This window comes from Ptychodera flava, chromosome 12 (assembly GCF_041260155.1).
Source record: "Ptychodera flava strain L36383 chromosome 12, AS_Pfla_20210202, whole genome shotgun sequence".
Taxonomy (NCBI): Eukaryota; Metazoa; Hemichordata; class Enteropneusta; family Ptychoderidae; genus Ptychodera; species Ptychodera flava.
This window is the reverse complement of record NC_091939.1, coordinates 22466955-22494810: the sequence shown is the minus strand read 5'-3', so window position 1 is coordinate 22494810 and position 27856 is coordinate 22466955. Positions and strand designations below refer to the sequence as shown.

The window sequence follows — 27856 nt, the reverse complement described above, 5'->3', positions numbered from 1 at the left end:
TTATGCTGAGAAACAATATTTCAAGAAGAGGTTCCTCTATTGGCGATTTTTACGTTATAAATAAAACTTTCAATTCTTTGAGGTAAATAATCTTTTATTAGTGGAAAGTTTATCCATTTTCGACATGCCCGCGCCACTTTTAAATGCTCGACAGCCGGGCTATTTGATTGCAGCGATTTGATGACATCATAGTTTCCAACGCCCTGTACATAAACATAGAACTTACATCGTCATCGAATGGTGTTCCTTTAAAAAAACAGTATTTCGGCAGTTGCATTATGGGTGATCAATTACAATTTCGCTGTTTATACATGAATGGCAAAAAATACATCCGGGTCCTTGAGTCAGAGTTTGCTCCCGCTATCAGTACGTGTGTTCAACGTGTGACCGCCATCTATCGGCAAGCATGATCCGGTTAGTTGAGATGCTGACTGCGAACACAGAAACACTGCAAACTCAGCTATCTGGCGAAAAAAAACGAAAGAAACAATATCAGATACTAGTGGCGGCTCTAAAACAAGGGATAATAGCTGGGACTAATTGCAACAGAAGTTATTTCTTCACTGTGTATTTTAGGAAGTCCCATATCTGAGGGTGCAAAAAATGTGAAATATGAAAGGTGATTATGGAAACGAAATTGCCACTGAGGGAAAGATTTGCAGTCACTGTATGGAGCAAAACTTTACAAATTTATGTATAATTTGTTATACTTTTGGTCCGGGCAATGTTATATAGTAGATCCCTCAATGACAAAAATCCAACTTGGCCTCCATAATGCTTCACTTTTCTTCTTATTTACATGTATTTAACCTACAGCTGGGAGCAATAGAAATTATTTTTGAAGATGCATTTTGGGAGGGTCCTTGAAATGACATAGCCGAAATATGATAAAATCCCATTATTTGCCATGATAAACTGCATAAGATGATAACGGGTTCTGTATAAAATGATCCGATATGAGAGAGAGAGAGAGAGAGAGAGAGAGAGAGAGAGAGAGAGAGAGAGAGAGAGAGAGAGAGAGAGAGAGAGAGAGAGAGAGAGAGAGAGAGAGAGAGAGAGAGAGCCCACTACGGTGAATCTTCCATGAGGATGCCCGATCGTTTTTTATTGTACGTTACTATGTTAAAAGAATTCAAGCTAACGCAATGAATCAATTTGTTCGATGAAAAATTAATAATGGTTTGCGAAATAAACTTATCGAAGAAGGGATGTTACCATCGTAACCACCCACGGACACGTAAGTAGACGCGAATGATGTAATGAAAAAAACCTACATCTCGATCACTAGTTCTGCATCAGGTTCAATAAACTTGCTTCACAGAGAAGGAATCTGACTGATCTCATGCCAAGATAAATTTAGGCGAAATACTCACATCCTCCGGTAGTACGTATTGTTTCGTGGGGTGTTTATCGTGGAGGAAGTTTCTCTGTGGAAAAAAAATATTGAAGGATTAATTTTAATCGCGTGTCATATCGGCGATGACGTCAGACCTGACATTTTGAAATATCAACTAAAGTCCTACAGGTATATGAGTATTTGCTAGCGGGTGGCCTTTGCGCAAACAATCCAAACAAGTGTCCATTTTCGTAAACTCATATTTCCTGATATAAAGTCATGCTTGAGGTAAAGTACACCTTGTGGACGGCAAAAATCGTACGTTGCGTGCGGGCCGAGTCTTTAGCAAAAAATCACGGCTCACTGTCACTTCTCGCCATCATATATAGAAACCCAAGTTTCAGATTTTGAACTGAAGATAGTTGACAGGTTTCAAATGGGAATGTGTGAGTCAGTTCTTGTGGTTACCTGGTTACAGAGGTGACGCGCTTCGTGGTTGATACGTGCGATGAATGCGTGGCAATCCAACTGTTGATGAATGCAAGCAGACATTCTTTCTTTCAGTTTGAACATGCGACTGAACTGTCGTTTCGGATGGCAAGGTGTTTGGCTGTTTACATTTGGCACTCTGGCTATCAAGATTGTGAAAGCCCTATCAGAGGCACTGATTCAGATACACCCCCTAACCATGATCATGGGCGCTGTATGTGACATGCCTTCAAATCATCCTAAGCAGTGCCACTATACAATATTACTTTGTTTTAAAAATTGTACACAAAATTCTGCATCGACTGCAGCTCACACGGGGACTTAGCTGCAACTCTACTGTCATCATTTGTGTTTCCATGCCGGAAAATGCCGAGAGAGTTTGACCGGTTAAGAAGGGCTTGACTACGCAGTTTCTGCGTAGTGAAGCTTCATTACGTATTCATGGTGACCCCTGGCCAGCTGTCAATAACTTTGGGGGCTTTTGTCTTTTGGCCTGCTTTGCATATGCGTCGTTGGACACGACCTGCCAATCACCCAGGTAGTCAATTAAACTATTAATTGACTGTTTACCGACCCAATTAACACTATCCAGCAGTATCAGTCATATTTTAATCGCGTGGCCCGGGTGGGCACAACGTAGGAACGCGTGTATTTCTGTGTGTACGTTTCACTTGTGGTGTTGTTTGTACCATCGTGTGTCCTTGTTTCACCTACAGCATTCAAGGTGACAGGCTTACTATTAATGTTCAGTATCATTGCACCGAGTTCTGCCCACGGTGAAAACCACCTGTTTTGCCTACTAATTACTGCCCGTCGCTGCCCGTCCTGAATGTAGCCTATCTATAGCTACAGTAATCACATAAATCATTTATCAGTTTTGATATATACTCCTAAATTGTAAGTTTGATCAAAATCGAGACCACATTCAAGGGCTATGCAGACTGTCCATGTAAGCACACACAGTGACAAGAAGGCGGCAAACACCTACTCACCAAGCACATCGAATCGGCGAAAAGAAGCATAAAAAGCTAGGCTTATCGCCAAAACAAACGCGCCAAGCGCTAACAAAAACCATACCAAGCGGCCTTTTCAGGGCCACCAAATACTCCAAAAAGGGAACTACCAAAAAATACGATAAGATGACATAGAACACACAAACACTTAAAAGAAATAACAAAAATCGTACACATAACAAACAACTGAAACACAACATTAAATACAAAATAAACAATCACAGTAACGTAACAGAAAACATGGCCGTGGAAATAAATCAGCTATTTCCAAAGAAAAGCCGACAACAACATGAAATTCAACAACAACCTATCATCGCTCAAACTATGAAACTCCGAAAAATAGTACTAGGCAAAAGCCTTAAAATTCATTCGGACACCAACAAAACCAAACAGAATAAAACCACCTCAGGATTTCAACAAATAAAGTCGTATAATGTGACTACGCTACATCGTGAGACACAAACAATCGCAACAACACCAATTCAAAGAAAAGTCAAATTGGACTCCACGAACAACAAAAAAACAAAAACTTGAAAGCTATCTGAAGCTGCTAAACTCGCACTTCTAGAGATACCCTTTCAAACAAGGAAACAAAACATGTCGCGTGCCAAAAGAATCGCGATAAACCAGCTTGCAAACATTGGACAAATTTGGGAAAATAACCCTTCGACAAGGGTCGTTTTTCGTTATTGTCAACACAAACGATTACGTACTCGAATGCGAAGGCAATTACGTAACACTCAGTATTATACACAACAAGCCAGAACAAACAGTAAACAAAGTAAATGAACTATTAATTAAAATGTACGAGAACAAGCACATCAACAGGATACTTGTAAGTATCTTGATCCAATAAACATAAAATCCGTACCCCGCAGTGGTACTTATTGCCTAAAAATTCACAAACCTCCGCAAAAATCTAAAAGACACACCAGTCAAAACAAAATTTACCGAAGTAAAGAAATATAAAAAAACAAACCGAACCACCAAACGGACTCACAACGTGACCAAAATTAATATACTTGCCTCGCTAATCGGAAAGCAAGACCACTAAAATGCATTAAAATAAATTTTCACAAACACAAAACTAAGGAAAGAATCTACACTGCGACTGATGAGAAACCACACTCGGGTTTCGAAACGCAAGCGTCAAAGGGCGACTCTATCAACTTTTGTAACAACATAGGTCCGGCTGCGTCTCGCCATAAGCTTTCCCCACACAAACAAAACATTACCGTACACACTAATCCAAACTTCTCTACAAATATCCAAAGCGAAACAAACATTTCATTAACACAAACAATCGGATAAGAATGTAGGAACACATTTTCGAAACGAATCAAACACAAACTCGACACAAAAACATTTAGGATAGTTAGGTGGGGAGCCTGTTTCACATTTTTTACATCTCGCTATACTGTCTATGATTCTAAAAATAAGTCATCTGCCACTTTTTCTGTATACGCGGTTTGGCAAAACTCATCTCTTTAATCGAAAGTCGGGCGATTTCATGGTTCTTTGGGGCACTTAAGTGTACGTCGAGCTTAAGGAATGTAGTTACATTCGCGATGTTTTATTCGAAAATTATTTATTCCTTCAAGGGCAAATGCACATAATTTATGCTGTTGGAAATACTGCCCGCTCATAAACAAGACAATAAACTCAATATATGTGCATTTTTACTTATATTGTCAAAGTACCACCGACACCCACAAAAAACCAAATGGTTCAGTCCAGGTATTTGCAACTCTGCCATCCGACTGGTCAACAGGAAATCAACCATAGGTGTCTTTTGGCACGCGTATACGCCAGTCACCTAGGCGACGGTAATCTGCACCACTTATCACCATCGGGAAGGTACTCCTCCCCATATACCACTGGTGATCCCACCCTCAAGGCACTGCGTCATTCGACCAAGCATTGTTATTGTAATTTCCTGCATAAAATTAACAGCGAGGTCAACCGGTCAAACTCTCTCGGCATTTTCTCTCATGTTCACAAAACAAGTTCATGTTCTTAATCTTCTCTCAAAATGTGTCGAATTACAAAGTATTATAACCAGATATGAACTGAAAATGCTCACGTGTTTCATTATATTGCAGTTATGTGTAAACATGAACCTTTGCCACATGTTTGCAACTTCTTTGAAAGTGTTATGATCAACGAAATGAATAATATTCACCACAGATTGATTCTACATCCAAGTATATATCCCCAATCAGGAGAGTTCATTAAAATATGCAAATAAGGAATTGACTGAAATGTTCTCATTAAATATGCAAATTAGGAATTGGCTGAAGTAAAAATGTTAAATTACTTTTAATAATATCTTATCATAGTATCTTTAACGTACAAAGCAATTCGTCAACTTTGGTCTAATCAAGACAGATAAATATCCTTAATATAGGAAAGTTCATCATTAAATTTGCAAATAAGGAATTGGCAAAAGTAAAAATACTTAATGACTTTCAATGTTGTATCATAGTATCTTTAATGTACATAGCAAGTTTCATCAGATTTGGTTTAGTCAATATAGATAAATATACCTAATTAGGAAAGTTCATTTAATATGCAAATTAGGAAGTGGCTGAAGTAAAAAAGTTGAATGACTTTCAATAATGTTGTTTTATAGTATCTTCAATATATGTAGCAAGATTCATCAACTTCGGTCGAGTCAATTCAGATATATATCCCTAATTAGTGAAGTTCATTAAACATGTAAATAAGGAATTGGCTGATGTAAAACTGCTTAATGATTTTCAATAATTTTATATCATAGTATCTTCAATGTACATAGTGAGTTTCATCAACTTTGGTCAAGTAAATTTAGATATATATATCTAATTAGGAAAGTTTATTAAATATGCAAATAAGGAATTGGCTGAAGTAAAAAAGTTAAATTACTTTCAACAATGTTATATCATAGTATCTTTACAGTACATAGCAAGTTTCATCATTTTTGGTCAAGTCAATTTAAATAAATATCCCTAACTTCAAAAGTTCATTAAATATGCAAATTAAGAGTTTGATGAATACTTTAATGACTTTCAATAATGTTAAATCATAGTATCTTCAATATACATACCAAGTTTTGTCAATTTTGATCAAGTCAAATCAGATATATATCCCTAATTAGGAAAGTTCATTAAATATGCAAATTATCCATTACCTTTTATGTCACCCTTTAATATCTTTCACAGCTGATATTTCTTGGTGTGATCAACATTTGTAGCAAATCTCATCAAATTGTGTGCAGTCGTTATCAATATATCTGTTTTTTCTAAAATCATTAATTATGCAAATGAGCAAAAAGTAAGCAAGGCACGCCCACCAAAAACTAATCAGTTCTTGCCATTTGCAAACTGAATCTATGTACCAGATTTGATTCTGATCTGATGAGCCATTTTTGAGATATCGAGCACACAGACAGACAGACGGACAGACACACAGACAGACAGACAGACATCGCTGCGACATATGCTCACGTGTGTGAACACGTGAGCAAAAAATTGTCTGATATTGGTGAGAAAGAATTCTAGCCTGGACTAGAATTCTAGTCGTTGATAATGACGTCACACACGTAAAGACTGCGTTCACAATTTGTATACTTGGTATTTCGACACAATTTGGGTGTAAATCAAGAAACTGTATTCTAAAGACAGAATAACAATGACTGGAAACTACAGCTACACAACTGTACATGTAGCTTTAATATACATTTGTTCCATGAGTTTATCAATGAAAATGTCATTTACTTCGGAATATTAATGACAGCACGTGCACCGTATTGTACAAAATTATCCAAAGAAGTTCTCAACTCGATATGTGGTGAAATCAAGAGCTCGGCCCTGCTGGGTGCGAAGTTTGGGTGCCGCAAAAATTTTTTGGCTAACGTTTCTTAAATAAGGCCGAGATCGGTGAAACTCTACTCCCTGCAAATACGAAACGTTTTATATATTTGCTAAATGTTGTTGTTCACAATAGAGGGAGTATTTCATAACAATAAACAATTTGCTTTCCTCACCGCCATCTCCTCCGTAGGAATTCCCTCGATTTCCGCCAGCATCTCCATGCCTCTCCTAGTCACTGAAACAACAGACATAGGAATCAACGACAGCAGCAACAATAACAACGATGATGATGATGATATAATAATAATAATAATAATTACAAAATAATAGTGATGAAGATGAAGATGATGACGTTGATGTTGATGATACGATGATAATGATCATGATGATGATTATTGTTTCTATTTTTGTTGTATATTCGATGTACCTATAGTGATAAACCGGTGGGTACCATTCGAAAAACGTGAAATATACATTTCCTTAAAACATTCTTGATCATGTAAAATTGTAAGATTTATGAACACCAGTAAACTGCGCGCCAAAACTCGCCACAGGAAATACCTGATATCGCATTCTTTCTGGTGACAAATTTACTCACTTTACGCAACTTGATTGAAACCTTCACGTCTACTCAGATGTCTAATCCCAGTGCCATGATTTTGGTCGAATATTTGATTTGTGATTTAATTTGCGGTCTACACTTTAGAACGGCACTCGAGAATGGGCTGTCTAGACTGTCATATAAAATGTGATTGGTGTTAGAGATCACAAGACAACGGTTATGACTGACAGAGCTAAAAACATAATGTTAGTTTCTTTGGCTCTTTCTCCACAATTTCGTTGTCGATATTCGTTTTTCTGTCGTCGTCTTTCCTTATCTTTAATATTAATCTTGTGCTCTCTTCGTTTCCCCGGTCTTTCCTGTCCATCTGTCTGTCTGTCTGCCTGCCTGTATGTCTGCCTGCTCGTCCCTCCGTTGATCAGCTTGTCCGTCGATGCGTCTACCTACCTACCTACCTACCTTCCCACCCACCCACCTACCTACCTACCTACCTATCTAGCTGTCTCTCTCTATATCTATCTATCTATCTATCTATCTATCTATCTATCTATCTATCTATCTATCTATCTATCTATCTGTCTGTCTGTCTGTCTGTCTGTCTGTCTGTCTGTCTGTCTGTTTATCAATACATTGATTCAACCATCCAACCATACATCCATCCATCAACCTATCAATCTTTCTATTTCTGTCCGTCTGTCCGTTGATCAGACAGTTTAAATATCATAAAGTAAGGCTTCCCCACAACACGCTATGGATGACGCTTTACAATGTATATGTAAACTGGTTTCACTGCGTAATACTACATGACCTTTGCCACCCGTGCTGCAAACTGATCGGTTTCATCCGCAGCATACGGAACAAAGAAATAAGACACGTGTTTGTTTAACTGGTAGTTTTAGTTTCAATTACTTACGCCCAGTTTTGACAACTCCCGGCATGATAGCGTTGCACGTGATTCCGTATTCCGCTGTTTCCTTGGCAACAGCCTGTAAGTGGGTTGAATGAGAGGAACGGAAATAGAGAGATCAATTTAAGTAATGTTTCACAAATGAATCAGATGTCTTTTTAGTGCTGTAAAATTAGACGATTTCGATTTGGGACAGAACACGCGTGCGTTCTAATAACGGGAACGCCGCGGACTGTCCTCAGATCATACATGCAGTTAGACCGATGATAATTGGGGACAAGGCGAAAATCACCACACAGGGTTGGCAGGAAGGAGCACAGTTTAGATATATCATCGTCAAGAATACCCGAAATAAAACAATAATGTATGAAAAACTGTCGCTCACGCGTCTAATATTTGAATTTGGTTTTTAGCATCGGTCTGTTGCTCATCCTCCCGTGATCACCCTTGCACGACGGAAGGTTTTCTCATTTCCTACAAATTGCAGTGAACCTTATGAATACTGACCACGATCAACCATGCACACTGAGGTGTTTTTCTTGACATGGGAGCGGGGTGACTGGTACAGTCACGAGATATGATAATACCATAGGGAAATGCTGCTTGCATGGCTATAAACAGCTAGGTAGTCTCACCCCTTTGTGAGTGTACATCATGTTGAGTCGGTTATAGCTCACTTCACAACAAATAAATATGACTCTCCAATGTTTATGATCAATTCCACATCATGCTGCACGAACACCCTTGGAGTGCTCATCCTCAAATTATGGATTCTAGTGTTGCAGTGAGGAAACCAATCCAACTCTCGGACAGGAACTAAAAATACCAGATGCCAGCTATAAATATGTTTCAAATCGGAGCTAAAAATACCATCTGCCACCATACGCGACGTGCAACGCCCATTATATCGTGGATATGTCAACAAATTACGAGGCTTGCCCGCAGGACACGTTGCATTATGTGACGTGGGCGATGAGTCTACACTGAGAGTGAATGTTGGACGCTGAGCGATAAGTGCGAAACTAAATGCCTGAAATACTTTGTAAAGGATAGGGTTATAGTATGAACATTGATCACTTGGTGGTAACTATTTCTTACTCAAAATTTGTGAAATTCTGACGCTCTGCTTTTGCTCGACGTCAATTTATTAGGATTACACGCTCATATTTTGACTCCTGGCGTAATCGACGATGACAGAACTTGCTACTCCTCTTACATATAAAGCAATATCCTACCGGGGTTTCCCGCCTGGCCATTCTACTGCGGTTTCCCGCCTGACCATTCTACCGGGGTTTCCTGCCTGGCCATTCTCAAAGGGATTCTTCTATCATTCTCTGTCGACATTTATCGCTTGAACGACAAAAGAACTTGAGTGAAAAGAGGAGCTGGATAGAATCCCACGAGAAAACAGACCTCGACTAATACATGAGACTGTTCAAAGTTAACATTCTATATACAGGAAGAGCTATTCCGACTCTAAAGACATTGATATAGCAAGTAAAGCGAAGAAAGGTCATGTATTCTACTTATCTGCATATATATATATATATATATATATATATATATATATATATATATATATATATATATATATATATATATATATATTTCATATATATATGTATATATATACATTGTATCTCTGTGTATATAGATAAAATTATGTATAGATATATTTACATGTAAATGTACGTAATATACATAAAGACATAATTCATGTCATTTAGATCTATGTCTATATTTATTTACGCACATCCTGTCCATACTTGTATGGTTCATAAATCATGATCTCATAGAATGGTAGTGAAAGGTAATGGAAACCTGTCTGGTCCTGGTGGCGTGATCCACATTCAGATGGGAGCGTGTCTTAAATTGATAGAACACATAACAGTTTCCCTCTAATTCGCAATTAAGTGACTTACTGTACAGAGTTTGTTGCACAGTTTGTACAGAATATTAGCATTCAACAAGCAATTGAAAATATCTTGGGTACCTTATATCTGAAAGATTTGTATCATGTGTGTGGTGCATGTTGGGAAGTAAAAGCAAATAGTCGTGAGATTTCGCATGGATTTTATAAAAAGGGTTTAACCATACTTTGTATGAAATACTATATTTCCCAGTTCAATGTCACTGGTAGAACTTCAGTTTCAAATGACATTGTATAGATATTATCCCAAAACATGCCTTTCCCGCTTCCCTGGGAAGAGTGTTGCGAACAAACAATTATCGCACCAAGATCTCTTTGCCGAGAACAGACATAGCCATCCACTTGATCAAACCTGAAAGCAAATAGCATGTAGGAACAGAAATGTCCACCCGCTCATATATATGACGTGCGTTACGTATCAATGGTCTAACAGGGCAACTGATACCGACAGCCAGACAGTTCTGCGTAATTAAGTTCAGAAAAAAATATTTTATAAGACAAGATTTTGAATCATGTTGATATTCATCTCTTATCTCTCCTATATATATATATATATATATATATATATATATATATATATATATATATATATATATATATATGAGATGAATCATGCTGATATTCATCTCTTTATATATGTATATATATATATATATATATATATGAGATGAATCATGCTGATATTCATCTCTTATATATGTGTATATATATATATATATATATATATATATATATATATATATATGCAGACACTAAGTTAAACCTGTACTATATATATATATATATATATATATATATATATATATATATATATATATATATATATATATATATATATATATATATATATATATATAAGGGTAAAAACAAATGATTTTAGGACACATTGCGGTCGCAGATAACGCTTTAAAAGTTAAAAATGGAGGTAAATGGGTTATGAAAGGGCTATCAACACGCACAAACCATACTGCAGGTTCTTAATAATATCATTAGAAAGTGCTGAAACACCACATTGGGTCTCCCAGCGATGTCCCTTTCACTGTCTTGGTTGGTGTAGCCAAGTAACACCCACTCATCAATTTTGGTTTCGTTCATTGAGCTTTTGCTGAGTCACCCCGGTTCAACAAACTGAAATATACTCTGCCTGTACATCAGACTAATGTACATTTACCGTTAAAAAGTAATTTGTTCTCGAACTTCAGTGACTAATGACGAAGCAAAAATCAAATGAGCGGGTATTAATATATAGGATGTTTAAGGCTATTTCTGTAGTTTTCGTTTAAGTATTTTTTGATAATGTTAGTTTTCTGCATGAGTTAAAGACCCACTCATCTATTTTTGGTTTCGCTGAGTCATTCGCTTTTCAAGTTTTATTTATTAAAAAAAGGTCAAATCTAAAATTACGTTTGACAAGGACATATCTGTATTCTGCCCTTAGGATTTCATTGTTTTCTCTGTGAAAAAAGAGTGCTAATTGTGGTGACTTGGCAAAAAGCAAATCTGCCAACCCTAAAATAGATGTGTGGGTGTTAGTAGTTTTTTAAATTAAGAGCAAAGGAAGGGGGTATCGCTCTGAGGTCAAATGCGTCATTTGAGCGGTTTCTGAGGCAAAAGCTTTCCAGCTATGCAAACCGTTGGAACATTACCTTTGTAAGTCCGTTCAGACCATGTTTGGCTGCGCAGTATGGGCTCATGAAGAGGGAGGGTCTAACGCCCCCAACGGAGGTGATGTTGATAATTCTTCCCCACCCTGAAAGCGAACGGAAATCGTTAATACATTGGCATTGTTTCTGTGTACATGCTAGCTCATATAGCCAAAATATGACAGACTGCAGCTAGGCAGTAATCGTCGTACCAGCTGAAACAATTTTGTACAAATCACGTTATTTTAATATTCAGCGAGTAATTGTGTCATCGATGACACATACCTTTTCAGTGTATTTCTCCATGTGAGAGCTTATTCTGTTGTATGGGGCGAAGTTGGCTAGCTATTATATAGACATATATTTTTCAAACGTCATGATACTAGGCGTACATCCGATTTTTCGAGCGAAACCCGTGCCGTTTATTTCTGTTTCTGTCCTTTTCGGCAAGACGATTTTTTGTGCGTCTGTCTGCCCATGTATCTGTCTGTCTATCCCCAGACGACTATCAGTAGTTGTCTACGTCTATAGAGTCTGTATGTATATATCGGAATGTATGTATGTATGTATGTATGTATGTATGTATGTATGTATGTATGTATGTATGTATGTATGTATGTATGTATGTATGTATGTATGTATGTATGTATGTATGTATGTATGTATGTATGTATGTATGTATGTATGTATGTATGTATGTATGTATGTATGTATGTATGTATGTATGTATGTATGTATGTATCTGTCTGTCTGTCTGTCTGTCTGTCTGTCTGTCTGTCTGTCTAAAGTATACCTGCGTCTCTGTCTTACCTTTGGTCTTCATGTCAGGTAGCAGAATTCGTATAAGATGGAACGGAGCCGACAGCACCACAGCAATGAGGTCATTGTATCGATCCGCTGGGTAGGACTCGATCGGAAACACTTCTCCAAAACCTGAAAGGGGCATACGTATATGGTATGATTCGAATCCGAAAATATGAGAGTGAGATATGAGATAGAGCCTCCTAGCTACGTCACGATGAAGAAAAAGTCCGCAAATAGTTAACTAGACCAGGCCATGCCTTGTAAAGGTACGACTTTCTTTCACATTCACATTCTGTCGTATCATGAATTGGTTGAATACAAAAAGAAACAGTTTAATCAAAAGAAGCTGGTGTACTTTTCGGTTGACGCGATTGATAAAACTATTCGTGCAGTTTGGAAGGCATTCACAGATTACTCACTGAACCATCGAAAAACATCCAGCGAAATTCATGGTTCACTGCTCTTTTCTGGTCTCTTCAGCCCATCTGTTGTACCCGATAATGATTTTGTTGATTTTTATGCTTCTGCTAAATTTCTGATAGATAACATTAACATAGACTGACTGTTATCTACTGGGGAGTAGCCTATTTCAATAAACAACTTACAACAACAAAGCTCCCGATATTGATTGGTTTCTCAGGTGATATTTGTAAAACACGCATCGTCGGGTTTTCCCATTATACATGCACTGTGTAAGCGTTTTAAAGATTTCTTTCTGCCGATATATTTACAAATAAATGGGTCAAAGGCATGACCTTACCCATATGTATAAAGAGAATTACAGCGGTATGAATTATCTCCCTGTTATTGGTAAAATTTATTTTACGATTGTACGTAAGAAAGTTGATAATTGGTTCAAGGGTTTTGTGAAATTTATGATATACAATTAGCTTTTAAAGCGAACAGAAGTACCAAAACAATATTTTCATAGTGGATGCTATTATACTCTTTTATTTGTGGCAAAGTAAAGGTAAACCCTTTTGTGCATTTATAGATTTCGAGAAAGAAGTCGACAGAATTCAACATTATCTACTCTTCTACAAACAGTTTAAAGCTGATCTGAATGGACACTCTCTTCTGTTGTTAAATTTCAATGTATACAAATGTTTAAGCTTGTGCTCGCACACCACTTGGTATAACCATTTTTCAACTTGTAATTGTGGTTCACAACAAGATCCTACAATATCTCAACTTTTATTTTGCTTTTCGTAAACGGCATGGAAACTGAATTGAAACGAGATTATTATTCATCAGGTGTTTATATTTCAGCCATTATTATGTGATTTTATTACTTTTCGCGGACGATCTTGTACTAATAAGGTGTACAATGATACGATTACAAAGATTGTTAAACGAGCTATCCGACAACTGTAAAAATGTGGCAAAAGGAGGTCATTTATGACAAAACGAAAATTGCTGTCTTCAGAAGAGGAAGTGCACTGAAAACGGTCAGGAAATATACACTTTATCAGTCTACAAATATCAAAGTCTAACTTAATCAAGTAATGGAGACTGGTTTAGGGACGCCGTCAAAAGATCGATGTTTGAAAAAAAACTTAATTGCTTAAGTTTGGGGGTGGGGCTTTTTGACCAAATTAATTTCTGTGCCGTCAAAAACGATTTAACGTCTTTTTGGCAATTTTACGATTTCAAGGCTGCTTTTTGTACACTAAAATCGATCCAGCCACCCGGTCGAAGTTCAGCGTACGAGATTTGAGATGTGCGCTACAAAATGGGGGTCTTGGACGCGGTGGTTTCCGGTGTGTACGTGCACGTGCGCACACATTACTTAGCCTTGAGAAACGCTGAGCGGCTGCGGGTTTGGACAGTGAGGCACATTTGGTGAGTTCGAATTTTCTCGCATATGTCTCCTCACACAATGTATAAATGCCCTACGAACGACTTTCAGAAACTAACGAACAAGATTTGGGAGTTAAATATCAAAAAACAACAGGGAAAATCCCGTGCTGATGTACAGTAGAGCGCAACGAAATTGTGGCATGCCAAATTCAAAAATGATCGTCTTTGGTTGAGTTTTTGTCCCAGGAGGTCGAGCCTACAGTCTACCGGTATTTTGAAATATTTTTCCGATGAACCTGTTGCTGGTAATCTAGCCCTGCGTACGATGCTGTGTGTTCCGCTACAGCTAATCGCCCCGCTCATGTGGTGAGCGGGGCGATTAATTAGCTGTAGCGGAACACACAGCATCGTACGCAGGGCTACTGGTAATCGTGAGTCAGATGAGCGTAGTCAGGAAAGGTCTCCCATTTAAAATGCGGAAGGTACACCCCTAAAAGCCCCGAATACCAGTGGCGTTCGTTTTGATCAATCACGACAGGATGCATTTACTAGTGAGAGCCGACTGCGATTGATTCAAAGTTTCCTATCAGATTTAGAACTCGGTCCATCGGAAATTTTAACCCCGATGTGTCGGTGCCAATCGTTCATGTCCCCATTGTGGGACATAGCAGCGACGTATTTTCTATACGTGGAGACCATGGCGGACTACATACAACTTTACCCTAATAGGGGTTCAACAACAGTATCAACAAATGAAACCGCCATCTACACAGCAGTATCTGATCTAAAAAACAATTTGCAAACGTTTCTAAGCTTAGATTAAATACTATTTCTAAAGGTATGCTTCAGACAGCTGTAGAAAAGGCTGCACTTTTGAAACAGATGGTTTTGTGTTTCCAACAGTTGAGAACTGTCATAGACGACCAGTTATGCAGAATGGTCCCCTCTTTCTAAAATGTTGGTGTCTGTAACTCTCCCTAATACTTTACCTGGAGAAAGTAAACCTCCATGTCAGCAGAGTTATTTATCTGAGGCAGAAAAAACTGACAAAAATGCAGATGTGTTTGATAATGCCATTTCAATGTTGAATAAGTTTTGGAGAAAAGATCACGATGGTTTTCCTATAATACCAGTTCCTGTGCCTTGCAGGAAAACAAACACACCATACAGTGATCATGAAAATGTGGAAAAGCTATTCAAAAAGGGAATCCGTGAAATCTGAGCGACACCAGCTCTGGAAAGGCTTCGAAAGAGTCTATATTTCTCCAAAGACATTGTGTGAGGAGAACATATATGTTGGAATTCACCAAATGTACTTCTCCAATGTGCACTCACTGTTCAATAAACCCTATCAAGGCTACAACTCTAATGAGTTGCCTTAAGAGTATGGGGAACAAGCTACCAACCCCAACTCTCAGTGCCGTCCATAGTGGTCACTACATGACATTTTTTGAAGTGACCAATCATATCAAGCACCTAAAACAGCAGGCACAAGGTAAGTTGTACTTTTTCAGTTGTATGGCGTAGTGTAGGTTTACATTCAGATTTGAATTAATGTTCATTTGTGTGCTTGATTTCCCACGCTACTGAAATTTGTAACAAAAGTATATTATAAAAATTGCCTGTAAAAGTAAACAACGCAAAAGGTTCATGAAAGTTTAAATTAGCTTCAACTTCATACTTGCTCTTGTTAAAATTTTACTTGTTCATTGGTAAGGGAAAATGCATGTATTCAACATGTATTTACCATGGGATATACATTGTACATATACCCTACTAATATTCAAAATGTGCTGGAAAATACTAAACCTACTCAGATGTTATACCAGTGTCAAAGTATATCTAATTTGTTATGCAACCCTCAAAAGTTTTGTACGTGTCTGAGAAATATGATGATTTATGAAATGCATGAATAGCCATGAAAATATGAATTGTATTTCTTAATAGTGCAATTAAAAATCATACAATTCATATTTTCATGGCTATTGATATATTTCAGGAAGCATCATATTTCTGAAACATTTATTATATAATTGTTATTTGTTTGAATTGTTCAGGTCCTGATGTTGGTTGTCCATCTCTTTCTGAAGTGAAGCTGTGTCCACGAGGCTGTATGTATGTAATATCATCCAAAACTGATGGGGAAAGACATGAACTCCTGGTTCATTACAATGAGAGGCAGAATGAGCTTCAAACCAAGAGAGAGAGAGAAAGAGAAATGCAAATGAAACCAGAAGTTATCATGACTGGGTGTGCAAATTTAGACTGGTGGATGCAGTGCAGTGTCAGTTTAGGTATGAAAAACTTGTCATCTTTGTTTTTTAAAAAAGAACGTGTTTATTGCAGATATTTACATGATTGATACTAATTCAAATATATATATATATTTTCTTTCAGCTGTCAAACCTACTATGGTTTAAGAAAACACAAACAGGAAACACAACACTTTGAGAGACAATCCACCCGCCACTCTATATTATGAGCGAAGAAATACAAGAAAAGAAGTACTGTAATGATCCAGTGAAACCAGAAGTGAGAGAGAGCATGTCAAATTTCAAGCTTCTAGCAGGCACAAGGTAAGTTATACTTTGTCAGTTCCCTGGCATAGTATTACACGACATATTTGAATGTTAATCTGTGTTCTGGATTTCCTCAGGATTCTGAAATTTGTAACATAGGGTTGTACATTGTAGTGAAGTTTAAAATTGCCAGTAAAAGTAACTTGCATGAAAAGTTCCATGGAAATTTAGCTTCAACATAAATAGTAGTTTTAAATACTTGCTCAATGACTTGTAAAAAATTCAACTGTACATTGGTGAGGGAAATGCCTGAATTCTATTTCCCACATGTCCATGCGGGGACATACATTGTACCCTTCAAGTATTCAAACTGTGCTGGCGAACACTAAACGTACTTAGATGATATATCAGTGTCATAGTATATCTAATTTTACTATGTAACCTTCAAAATTTTGATACATGTCTGAGAAAAATATGAATTAATAGCTATGAAATTGTGAATTATATTCCTTACCAGTACACTGTACTGTAAGTTAAGGAACATAATTCATATTTCCATGGCTATTCATACATTTTAGAAAGCACCATATTTCTGAATATTTATTGTATAATATTAATTTGTTTGTATTGTGCAGGGGCTGATGTTGGTTCGCTGATTCCGAAGTGAAGCTGTGTTCAAGCACTTAGTGACTTTATTAGTCTGGAAGAGATCCTGCCATTTGATTCTTCCTTGTGTATCAGCTGGAACACGCGGAGACCGGAATCTCAGCGTCTTGACATTCTTGCAAAAGACCAGTAGAGATTTTTGCCTGATCCTTGAATCAAGGCATAGCGACTGTGGAGAGTCTATGACTTATGTGCAAATTTATTGTTGTTGTTGTTGTTATTGTGTTCTGGGTTGCAATAAAAGTATTTAGTTACTTTATAATGGTTTTTTCGATTTTTATTTAATTCAATGGTACATTGGTATGTCGTTTGAAAGAAATAGTAGAGAGTATGAGTCCGCAATGTTTTTCAATTTTAGGTCACTTAAGTTAGAAGGGGGGTGGGGGGGTCTGGGGCCAAACTTAAGCAATTAAGTTAGATTTATTATATTGAACTTTTGATGTTGCCCCTTATTGCCCAGAAAACTTTCTAACCAAGCCAGCAAAGCCGTTTTTCCTTTTCAAATCTAGGTGACAATATACACTAAACTTTGCGATGAAAGTTTATGATTGTAAAATAATGTCAATTTTGCGTTATGCTGCCGCGATTCCACGAAGATAAAGATATCGAATGTGTTGGAAATAACTTTTTGCGTCACATTTTAGGCAGAAATCGATCTATTCATAAGAGCTCCCTGAAAGCTGAATCAGGTCGATGTGCTCCTTTTGTTCAATCGACAAGTCACGATTGTGAAATATTGGTGAACCTTTTAAAAGTGACACAAGGGTCCTGAGTAATTCCATCTACACGTCATAGACTTCAGTACAATAGAACCGAGAAAAATATACAGTTTTGGACTTTTAGAGAGTAAAGCAAATTTTATGAAACCTTTGGTTTGCTGAGGTTTGGTTACAAGGTGTTGCCAACGAAAGTTTTTCTCTAATTTTTTGAAACAAAGATGTTAAGATGTACAGATGCAAACTATCATGGAAGAACTGAACACGGTACGTTGGTCATCTATTGTTGATTAATTGACTTTGTAAAAAGATTTTTAGGACTGCACTGTGCCGCTTAAGACTATCAATTCGTGTACTACAGTGCCAGCGGGAAAGAGTGAAACCACCAAGATAAAAAAGATATTGTTTGGTAAGTAATGATGGTCAAGTTTAGGGTGCGGTGTACCACGTGTGTCTCATTTGTCCATTAAATATATGGAGATTTCAGGGAAAAAATTCAAGAGATATTTCTGTGACCCTCCAGTTATGTATAAATCTTGTCATGAAACTTATGACATCGAAAAACGTTACGAGTATCCATTAAATCAACAAAGCAGATTTATCTATTTTGCTTTTCAAAAAAGGAAGACCCTTTATCAGCATAGTCACGCAAATGAGTAGGTCAAAGTGGTGAGACACAGAATATGTACCTTATCTTGTACTTAATGGCTAATGCCCTTATATATCCTTATATATACTGAATAAATTCATTCGTATCGTTCATTCTGTCTATGTTCAGCTCGTCCTGTAACCCAGACTGTCGACAGACGCCTATGCCGTTACGGTCTTTGCCGGTCAGCGCAGTTTGAACATTTCGCTGGGCGCACCTCGTGGCGTTGGCACACTTTTCAGTGCTTTGCTGTTGTAAGTTACATAGTTGGGCCGAATTTTGAGTCAGTTTGTCATGTGGTGAGGCCGACAAGAGCTTTTTGGCGGGTTAATAACTCTGGACGACCAGATTGTGAAAATGTTGTAAGGCTTTGTATTCTAAAATAACACACAAGCATCCGCCAATAGGGCAGCCATAGAAACATTATCTTTCCGAATAACAAAACAAAATTGTCTTAACATTTGGGCACTCAAGCACCCAACAAGGTTCGTAGCATATCGGACGTTAATGCTGGCCGATATCACCGTAATAACGACACACTGACTGTTATGCGGTGTGAGATAACATATGTTCCGTGAAGTTATTCTAAGTATCACTTTTACTGCGACGGGGCTCGAGGAAAATCTTAAATAAACAAACGGTAGGGTTACAAGGGGAAAAAGGCGTTCCACTTGAAAAGTAGGTCATCAAACGACTGCGTCTTTCTGTACGGTCGACTTCCGTTGATCAAGATTCCGCATAGAGAGAGTTAATTGCATTAAGGTAGCAAAGGGGACGTTGCTTAGGACGAAGAAGCGAACCTGGTTACTTCGAACGGATCTCGAAATCATAAGCACTGTCTCAAAATTGCCTGTTCTCAAAATATCAAAATAATAATGCCAGTACATGACATTATTCGATAACATTTCAAGTTTAGCTCAGGATTATATCCAAACCTACCCATACCTTGGAAGGGTCAAGCGGAACTCACTATTTTGTGAACAGATGATTCGTTTCAAGAAAATACCAACTGTTACAATCAATTCTAAGGGATTAGCTAATAGACGAGTAGACTTTAAGGTATGACACAAAACTATGTGGGCCTATACACGACAAGCCGTTCAGATTCCATATCGATATTATGGCGCGCAGTTGGTCGCGCAGACAACATGACGCACATCGTACTTTGAACTGTGCAAGTCTAATACCGTCTTGCTATCTCCTTTGTACTATATTTTGCTCTTTTCAGCATTCCAAGTATCTTCTAAATGCGACAATCCATACCACAAATATCAAGAAAGTATATATGGTAAAAATTACGAGAACTGAACATGAAATACGCGAACGCGGTTTCAAAAGCAGACGACTCTTGGACAAGTTCCAGCTCTGACGTCATGAGCTCTTACCTGCATTGTTGACAAGAATGTCAATCCCGCTCGGAAACTGACGATTGCATTCTTGGCAGAGGTACTCAATATTTTCTTCTTTCCTGAGATCTGCTCTGATGTAATTTGTCTTGACTTTATAATCTCTGCAACACAATCAAATCAAACGTTAAGGTACCTCGTGAAGGCATGCAGACGAAACGATCCAGTGGTCCGACTGGTGAGTTTACTTGTGGTGCGGAACGTTGAAATTTTAGGAGGGGCAGAAACAACAGGTTACCCTATGTGCTTGGGTCATCATCATATGGGTGAAATTGCTTGCTGTATTTTGTGCGCGATTTTCGTGCTGTCAGTAACTTTTAAAGGGCAAAAAGTGGCTCGAAATGCGCACTTTGCGCAATTGCGCAGTCGAAAGAAAACCATGTATATATATATACTTCGGCTCGAAGTTGTACGGCTCCGCGAAAAACACTCGTATACGATGAAGTCAAACAGAGAAAAATACCATGGGATTATATATTTATCACATGAACAGTCCTCTCATTTTTCTTTGATGTGGATGGATCAAAATTAATGTAACAAAGTGCATGATTTTTATCGCGATTTTGTGTTTTATTTACGCGGATTAGTTTTATTTAATGAGTAAAGCGGTCCGTCACCCAGGAGATGTGCAAATGTTTACAGGTATACTTTCATTCATAAATCCGATTAAGCCTAAATTTTGTTACACCGAATGGTATCTCCACCAATCAGACATACGGATTCGGTCACGTGCGCGTGTCAATCATTGTCTCGCGCTGGGCCGATGCTAAGGCAAGTCTGCCATCGGCGGACATAGCTTTCTCCGCGCTAGCGACGGATAACAATAGTATTTTGAGTTATTTAGAATATTTACAATTATATTTTTGAAGTTAATGCAATGACACGATCGAAACAGTAGATATCATTCTTGGAGATGCTGTGGCTTTTAAAATATCACAAGTTTACGACTTTACGAGCCCGAAAGATTCAGATCAATGACACGCAGAGTGTCAGCTTATACGCTTGTAGTGGGCACTACCGTCACCGGTATCCGCCGGTGGCCATCTCGGTCGTCAATGTTTTCGTCTTACGGACTTTGATGTTTGCTGTGACACATATATCGCCCGTAGGTACATCCCAGTTTTGTTACTTGACGAGAACTCTGTTCTGTTGTGAGTGTTGTCCGAGTCAACTTTCGAAATACATCGGATTCTACAGCGCTGCAGTGCAGAGTTAAGGCTACAAGGTCGACAGCTAATGTCTTCACTACAGCCTTACGCTGCAGGTTTGATTCCGATCGAGAAACAACGGAATAATTTGTGTGACGAAGGAAATTTATCGTTGTTCGTCGAATGACTTTATGCTTGTGCCTTCTATGTGGCTTTCCCGAAGATTATACCGTACTCATTCATTAAGTTGAACTTTCGTTGAGGTGTATCTTTCGGGTTTATCGCCAACCGGGATTGCCAGGTACTACGTCGCTTGCGCAGTGGCGATCGCCTGTACGACGACGTCCACATTGAGCCTTACGACTGGAGCCGTGACGTTACTGAGCCTTTAAAACGATCGACGGTATCCTCATTCGATTCTTGGGAATAGCTAAAGCTTTAGAGACTCGAAATTTCGTTGGACATGCCTTATATGTTTCCATATCTTGATTTACCGGGTCACCTTTTTGTCAAAATGCCATGAGAGCACCGCATCGATCACGACACAGCGGTCTGTGTCGCGACGTGCACGTACGAACGGTACCATTGCAGGAAAAAAAGTTCCGGTTGATGACGTACAACAGGGGTAATATGGATTTCTTATCTGTGTTGATGTACGTCACACAGGTGGAGATACGGGCCAGTTCATGTGATATATACATATATATATATATATATATATATATTATATAATATATATATATATATATATATATATATATATATGTGTGTGTATGTGTGTGTGTGTGTGTGTGTGGTGTGTGTGTGTGTGTGTGTGTGTATTTAAATGTGCCGTCATTGACAAAAGTTAAATTCAGACCGTGTGTCATACATGTCTGAGTTAATTGAAGTTACTTTTGAAATACTAAACTATGAGAGAGAGAGAGAGAGAGAGAGAGAGAGAGAGGAGAGAGAGAGAGAGAGAGAGAGAGAGAGAGAGAGAGAGAGAGAGAGAGAGAGAGAGAGGGGGGACTTTTGGGGAAATGGTAGATGATTGTCGAAGACTGACATTATCAGTTCTGTACCAGATGTAAGCGACAATCGTTAACGGTGTAGACTTTGGAAGACAAACAAGGATTTTTTCGTCATATGTAAAGCTTAAAGGCAGTAACCAGCTCAGATAAACAACGAAACAGGGCTATGAGAGTCTATACTCATGGTCAACTTCACCTCCTGATTTCCTCCACCAAGTCCGTGACTTTGTGGTCCTCTCTGGAGCCGCTTAGAATGACGTCATATCCGGTGCGTGCCAGAGCCTTGGCGATGGCAAATCCAATGCCCTCACGATCACTGGAACCGGTCACCAGGGCCACCTTTGGCATGTTGGTTCCATCAAGTCTAGACAGTGAAAAGAGAAAAAACACAAGCACGACATTGAGATGTGACCTCCACAACTCAGCAACCCACTACTCGATCCTGCAAAGGAAACTTCTTTGATAGTGCTTTTAGAGGCAGAATTTTCAGAGGTACTTAAAATAATAATATTTGCCATCATTAATCTTTCCAAATTCAATATTTGCCAGCATTAATCTTTCCAAATTCATTTGTTTGTTTTATAACATACATGCAGGGTCCGACCGAGGACACTGTCTGATAACTTTTATCTTGAACTCATAGCGACAGCAGATGTCACATTCAGGTCACCCGTCAGCTTTACACGTCGAAGCTATAGAGAATAGGCGGGATACATTTTGTAAAAAAAAATGTATATATTTATTGATTCACTCGATGAGACTTACTCAAGCAGACAACCACAAATCCTTTGGTTTATGATTCAACCATATTTCGTACGTTTAATTTTAGTGATAAGCCGTTTAATGTATACGCTTTGTATGGTCAAATCGATGGGATGAGTTCACGTGATATTTTGTCTGACGGACCCCGCGCACAGGCGTTCTGTTTTGTGGGTAGTTTGTAAAAGTGTAGTTTCTGTTCACTTTTACAAACTACCCACAAAACAGAACGCCTGTAAGCCTGCGATACGAGGTTGATGCATGTTGCAAATATAATGTAGCCGGCGCACTTTATGGTCAGTCAGTCTTTGAAAGAAAGAAAAACATACGAAAAAGCTGGCAACTTACGTTGAAACGAAGTGAAACCGTTCGAGGCGGTCTCTAAGTAGTCAATTCTGAACCTATTTCAACGGAGTGTTCAATGTAAACGCTATCAATTCTACAATTCTACATTCTCACAAACGTATTTTAGCTTGAAAGTAAAATCATAAAAATAATGCTAAAGGATACAGTTAGTGGGGCTTCAGGTCTTTCAATTTCGATGCTCGTTCTACTTTAAATCTTCGAATTCCATAGAAAGGCCTAGGATAAACTTTGCTTAGGTAGACACTAGCTAGTGCTGTATACACCACTGCAATATGTTCCACTTTTCGGATCTCAAACAGCTTTTATTACTCTTTAACTATAGCATGCGGACAATTGGTGAATACAAAATATGGTCTTAAAACCGGGCTTAAAATAATATAACACGATTTGAACTAATTTTGGATAATTCGATTTTCATATTTTTCAAATTTCTCAAACGTGTTAGGTCCCCGACAGCTGAATGTTGCAATATTACAAATTACTCGTAATTCAAAAACAAGAGTATAATTAAAAGAAGAAAAGCAGATGAGCGACGTTACTTCAACATACCAATTATAGCAAATTAGTTCAAATCGTGTTACACATAAGTACACTACTTCATGTTTGAGGTAATATGCTAGCTGGTAGCACGTATTCTTTTTTTTTGCACGTATTCTTGCATTGCATTTCGGGTTGTCAAACAGCTTAGGTAAGCAGAAATTCAAACAGTGTAAATCTTTATCGAGGTAAAAAGCTGTAACAAGTCAATAGGTAACATGTACGCTCATCGTTGCCCCTTTCTGGAGAAATTTTGTCACGAATGATATTTTCCGCGCGGGAATCGGAATTCAAAAAGTACCGTAGGGTATCAAGTTTTGAGTCTGTCTGTCATACTTTAGTATAGATCCTAACCGCCGCTAAAGCTGTCTTGTTCTGTCGTCGTTGGATATTTTCCCCGATTTTTTCATGTTAAAGTGAATACCCCGGTTATCGAACCCGATGCTATTAAAATTGTGGGTGTAATCGCTTTCATGAGAACAGGGCTGCGTGGTATTATTTGCCTAACACGATTCCTCCACGAACGGTTAAATGATCATCAACGCTTTTACAACACGATTTCAAGAGAAAAGCAGATGACTTTTATTCAAGCTTCAACCGACCACGAGCTTACCGGCTAGTCTCTGAATGGGGCTACCGTAAAAGTGGCAAGTGCGACTAGGAAACAAGTGTTGACGAGACTAATTGCGAGCTGTTTCCCTGACACTTGACAGAATCAGGCGCCAAAAAGCTGAACAGCGCTGGCATGACAACAGCCAGGCACGCACAACCTTAGAGAAAGCCAAGACCCACGTTAAGCATTTACATCGACCCTCTGTTACAAAAGTTATCGGACAGCATCGAATTACATGCTATATTGTGCAAACTGATAGTTCCCCTGGTTCTTGTCTCGTGTTTCATATATTTTGATATTTGCATATAGCAATTGATAGAGCTTCGCTAAAATATCACTGACGGCGGCGGCCGTTGACTAATTCACTGCGTTCAGCGAAACCTAATCATATGGTTTTGTGTAATATCACAGGAATGGCTCCTGAATATGAACTTGATGGACGGACACGGGTATATGATAGAACAAGAATTTGCAGTCATGGAAAACACATATACTCCAATAAGACAGCGTAGTCGCGCTGCAGATTCGTTGAACTTTCTCAGATAGGAAACACAGCGACCGAGGGCGCCAAACGTATTATATATCGTACATACGACATGATACGCAACTTGTAAACAAGTTGAATAACTTTTAATGTCAAACATAGTTTAAATATTAATTAACCGGAGGTTGTCTGCAGCTCAGCGTGGGACATGTATACGACGTAAAAGCGGCCATTAAAGCGTTTATTTTATGATAAAAACTGACCCTGGACCCGTGAGCATGTTACATGGGTCCAGCTGAGAGTTGCAAGCCTTATATTGATGGTACAAAGTGTAGAATGAAATGCTAGATGTCGATACGAAATCTTGATGTCGACTGCTGAAGATCGATCACAATCACCGAAGGAACCGTTTGCCATCGGCGCACAGGTGTATGAAGGTCGCTTACGAAATTTCTGTCCAAAGTTTACTGTTGCGAGAGATAGCATCGTAGATACAAATATAAATCACAAATCACATGCAGACACATTTGACTTGCCTGCTTCCCTGATTTCAGATCGAAATTTGAATACTCAAGAAAAATAGACATCCCATAAAAATCAAATGGAATTATGGCTTCCCCCGATGGTTTGACAATACCACTTGGTTCCGGATCCTGTTTGAAAACTAACCCCATCCACCAAGTAAATCAACCAGGGTTTGGCGATCAAAATGTCCTTGGCAGTAAGGTGAATACAGAGCGACGGTGGCCCGCCATGAACTACATGTCATACGTACAGGCAATTTGCTACAACCTGAGTCCATTTTTTTACAGAAACTTAAAAATCTCACCTGCTTCTTCACTCAAAATCGAATTGCCTTTGTCAGTTCTCCCTCGGACATGCCACCCACACTGGTTGCAATGCTCTCGGATGGTGTCACACACACACACAGCTCGTGACCCTAGCTGTAAGGTGAAGCGAGATACCGGACGAGGAGTACTCGATCTCCAGCCATCAACTGTTGAAACTGGGTCAACCGAGAGCTTACGTTTGTCCTCCATACACATGCGCAGAACGAGGAGTTTTTTGCTCAGGATTTCTCAAATTTTGTCGCCCACTCAACAGCGCGCGCGAAATAGCATTCTGTTGTGTGCCGACGTAATGTAATTGGGGTAGCATAGTTAGGTTGGCGATCACGTATAGGAAAACGGGAAAAATATAAGTTACACAGAGGACTTTTGAATGAAATACATGAGCCATGAAACCCACGGAGGGGTTCCCCTGGCTTGGCAGGTAGTCTACGACTCGGCTTGTGATGGTATATAAGTAAATGCAATTTTTGAATGTAATGGATTGTGAATTTTAAAATTGTTGCAGTTCAAAAGCAAATATTTTTAGCCAGCTGTTTTTCCCAGACAGTGCGTTTAACGTGTTAAGTGCGTTAATAATTCCCACAGTGCCAATGTAAGATCACAGAGAATTCTAATATCATTGACAGAGCTAATCGCAATACAGACAAACAGACATGCTGTCGCGACGATTAAAGTCAAGGGGCGACAATTATCGTTGAAATGTCTTGATCAGTCACGGGGTCAAAACAAGCTCACCGGTAGAAGGCAGAGATAAAGTGACTATTTGATTGAAAGATCATGCCTATGAAAGTTTTAAACTATTCTCTTTTAGATTAAAGCGAAAACAATCACGGGTCACTCATCCAGGAATACAAGTATATAATAAGTCGTCGTGTGCAAACTTTTGTATCGGAGTTGTACTTGAAATTCAAAATGGCCGCCCTTCCCTGCCCTCTTTCTACGCGAAAATGTAAACTGTCATTTTTTATTGGAAAAAATATACTGCGATAATTGTGTTTGCTCAGTCGGCTTTGAAAATGAGGAGATAAAATCGAAAAATTTTAAGATTTTCAGTGTCCGAAAATTTGTAGTCAGGCTGTATTGTAGCAGTTAGAGGTAACGCTCGTAGACCGACTTGTTCTACTACATTGGATACTGTATACTCAGGCTGGACTGGTCAACGATTTTATAAGAATAATGCAATCGATAATGAATTGGCGGCATTACTCACCTATTGCTGTGGTCAGTTTTATGTATAGCCGGGTGTGTGGATGTAGTGCAGTGGCGTACTTTACTGTACAGTTATTGATACTGTCTACGGTATCTCGGTTACCAAATAGAACTAATCAAGCACCATGCGGGTGATATGGGCGCAAGTACATCCTTGCTCGTATTTATTCATATTTCGAGTGTACCAGCTATTTCCGTCAGCATGCCAAATCTATAACTGCGCACTCAGAAATAGAACGCATAATAATAGCCCTGTTAACAAATTTAGACCGATTCGTGACAGATATCAGAATGACAATTGACTCATACCTAGTAATTTTGAATAAACAGTTACACGTCCGGACTTGGCACCAAGGGGGCAGGGATAATAGTATTGTTTCTATACCATTTATTTCGAACTCAGCGAAGAGTTAACTCAGCATCTGGAGCCGGTATGCGCCGGGCAAATATGCGAGCAAGACGACTGTTGGAATCCATCGTTCCGCACCGTAAACGAGTTCAACGTCTTGCGCAATAGGACGAAGTACGAATTCGCTAGACCTAATCCCGAAATGAACATGCATTGCAATCGTTTGACGTGGCTTA

General features: G+C 38.6%; 1 protein-coding gene and 1 long non-coding RNA gene across 4 annotated transcripts; one reads left to right on the top strand and one right to left on the bottom strand.

The window, feature by feature from the left end:
* Window positions 1-73: 73 nt before the first annotated feature.
* On the bottom strand, window positions 74-27404 carry LOC139145405 (D-beta-hydroxybutyrate dehydrogenase-like). Of its 3 annotated transcripts, XM_070716550.1 has the most exons (10): window positions 27273-27404; window positions 26041-26155; window positions 22649-22816; window positions 20271-20395; window positions 12542-12664; window positions 11735-11838; window positions 8165-8237; window positions 6863-6924; window positions 1374-1427; window positions 74-464 (listed from the first exon to the last, which is right to left on the bottom strand). In XM_070716550.1, the coding sequence occupies exons 3-10, from the start codon at window positions 22798-22800 to the stop codon at window positions 345-347; spliced, it is 813 nt and encodes a 270-aa protein (XP_070572651.1). In that variant the 5' UTR covers window positions 22801-22816; window positions 26041-26155; window positions 27273-27404; the 3' UTR covers window positions 74-344. The 3 variants fall into 3 exon arrangements, with proteins under 3 accessions (XP_070572651.1, XP_070572652.1, XP_070572650.1); XM_070716551.1 differs by lacking the exon at window positions 26041-26155; XM_070716549.1 differs by lacking the exon at window positions 27273-27404 and having other exon boundaries at window positions 26041-26229.
* LOC139145404 (uncharacterized) lies at window positions 14978-17772 on the top strand. The gene is made up of 4 exons (XR_011554916.1): window positions 14978-15830; window positions 16393-16629; window positions 16733-16911; window positions 17490-17772. It is a non-coding gene; the product is annotated as an uncharacterized lncRNA (long non-coding RNA).
* Window positions 27405-27856: the final 452 nt, after the last annotated feature.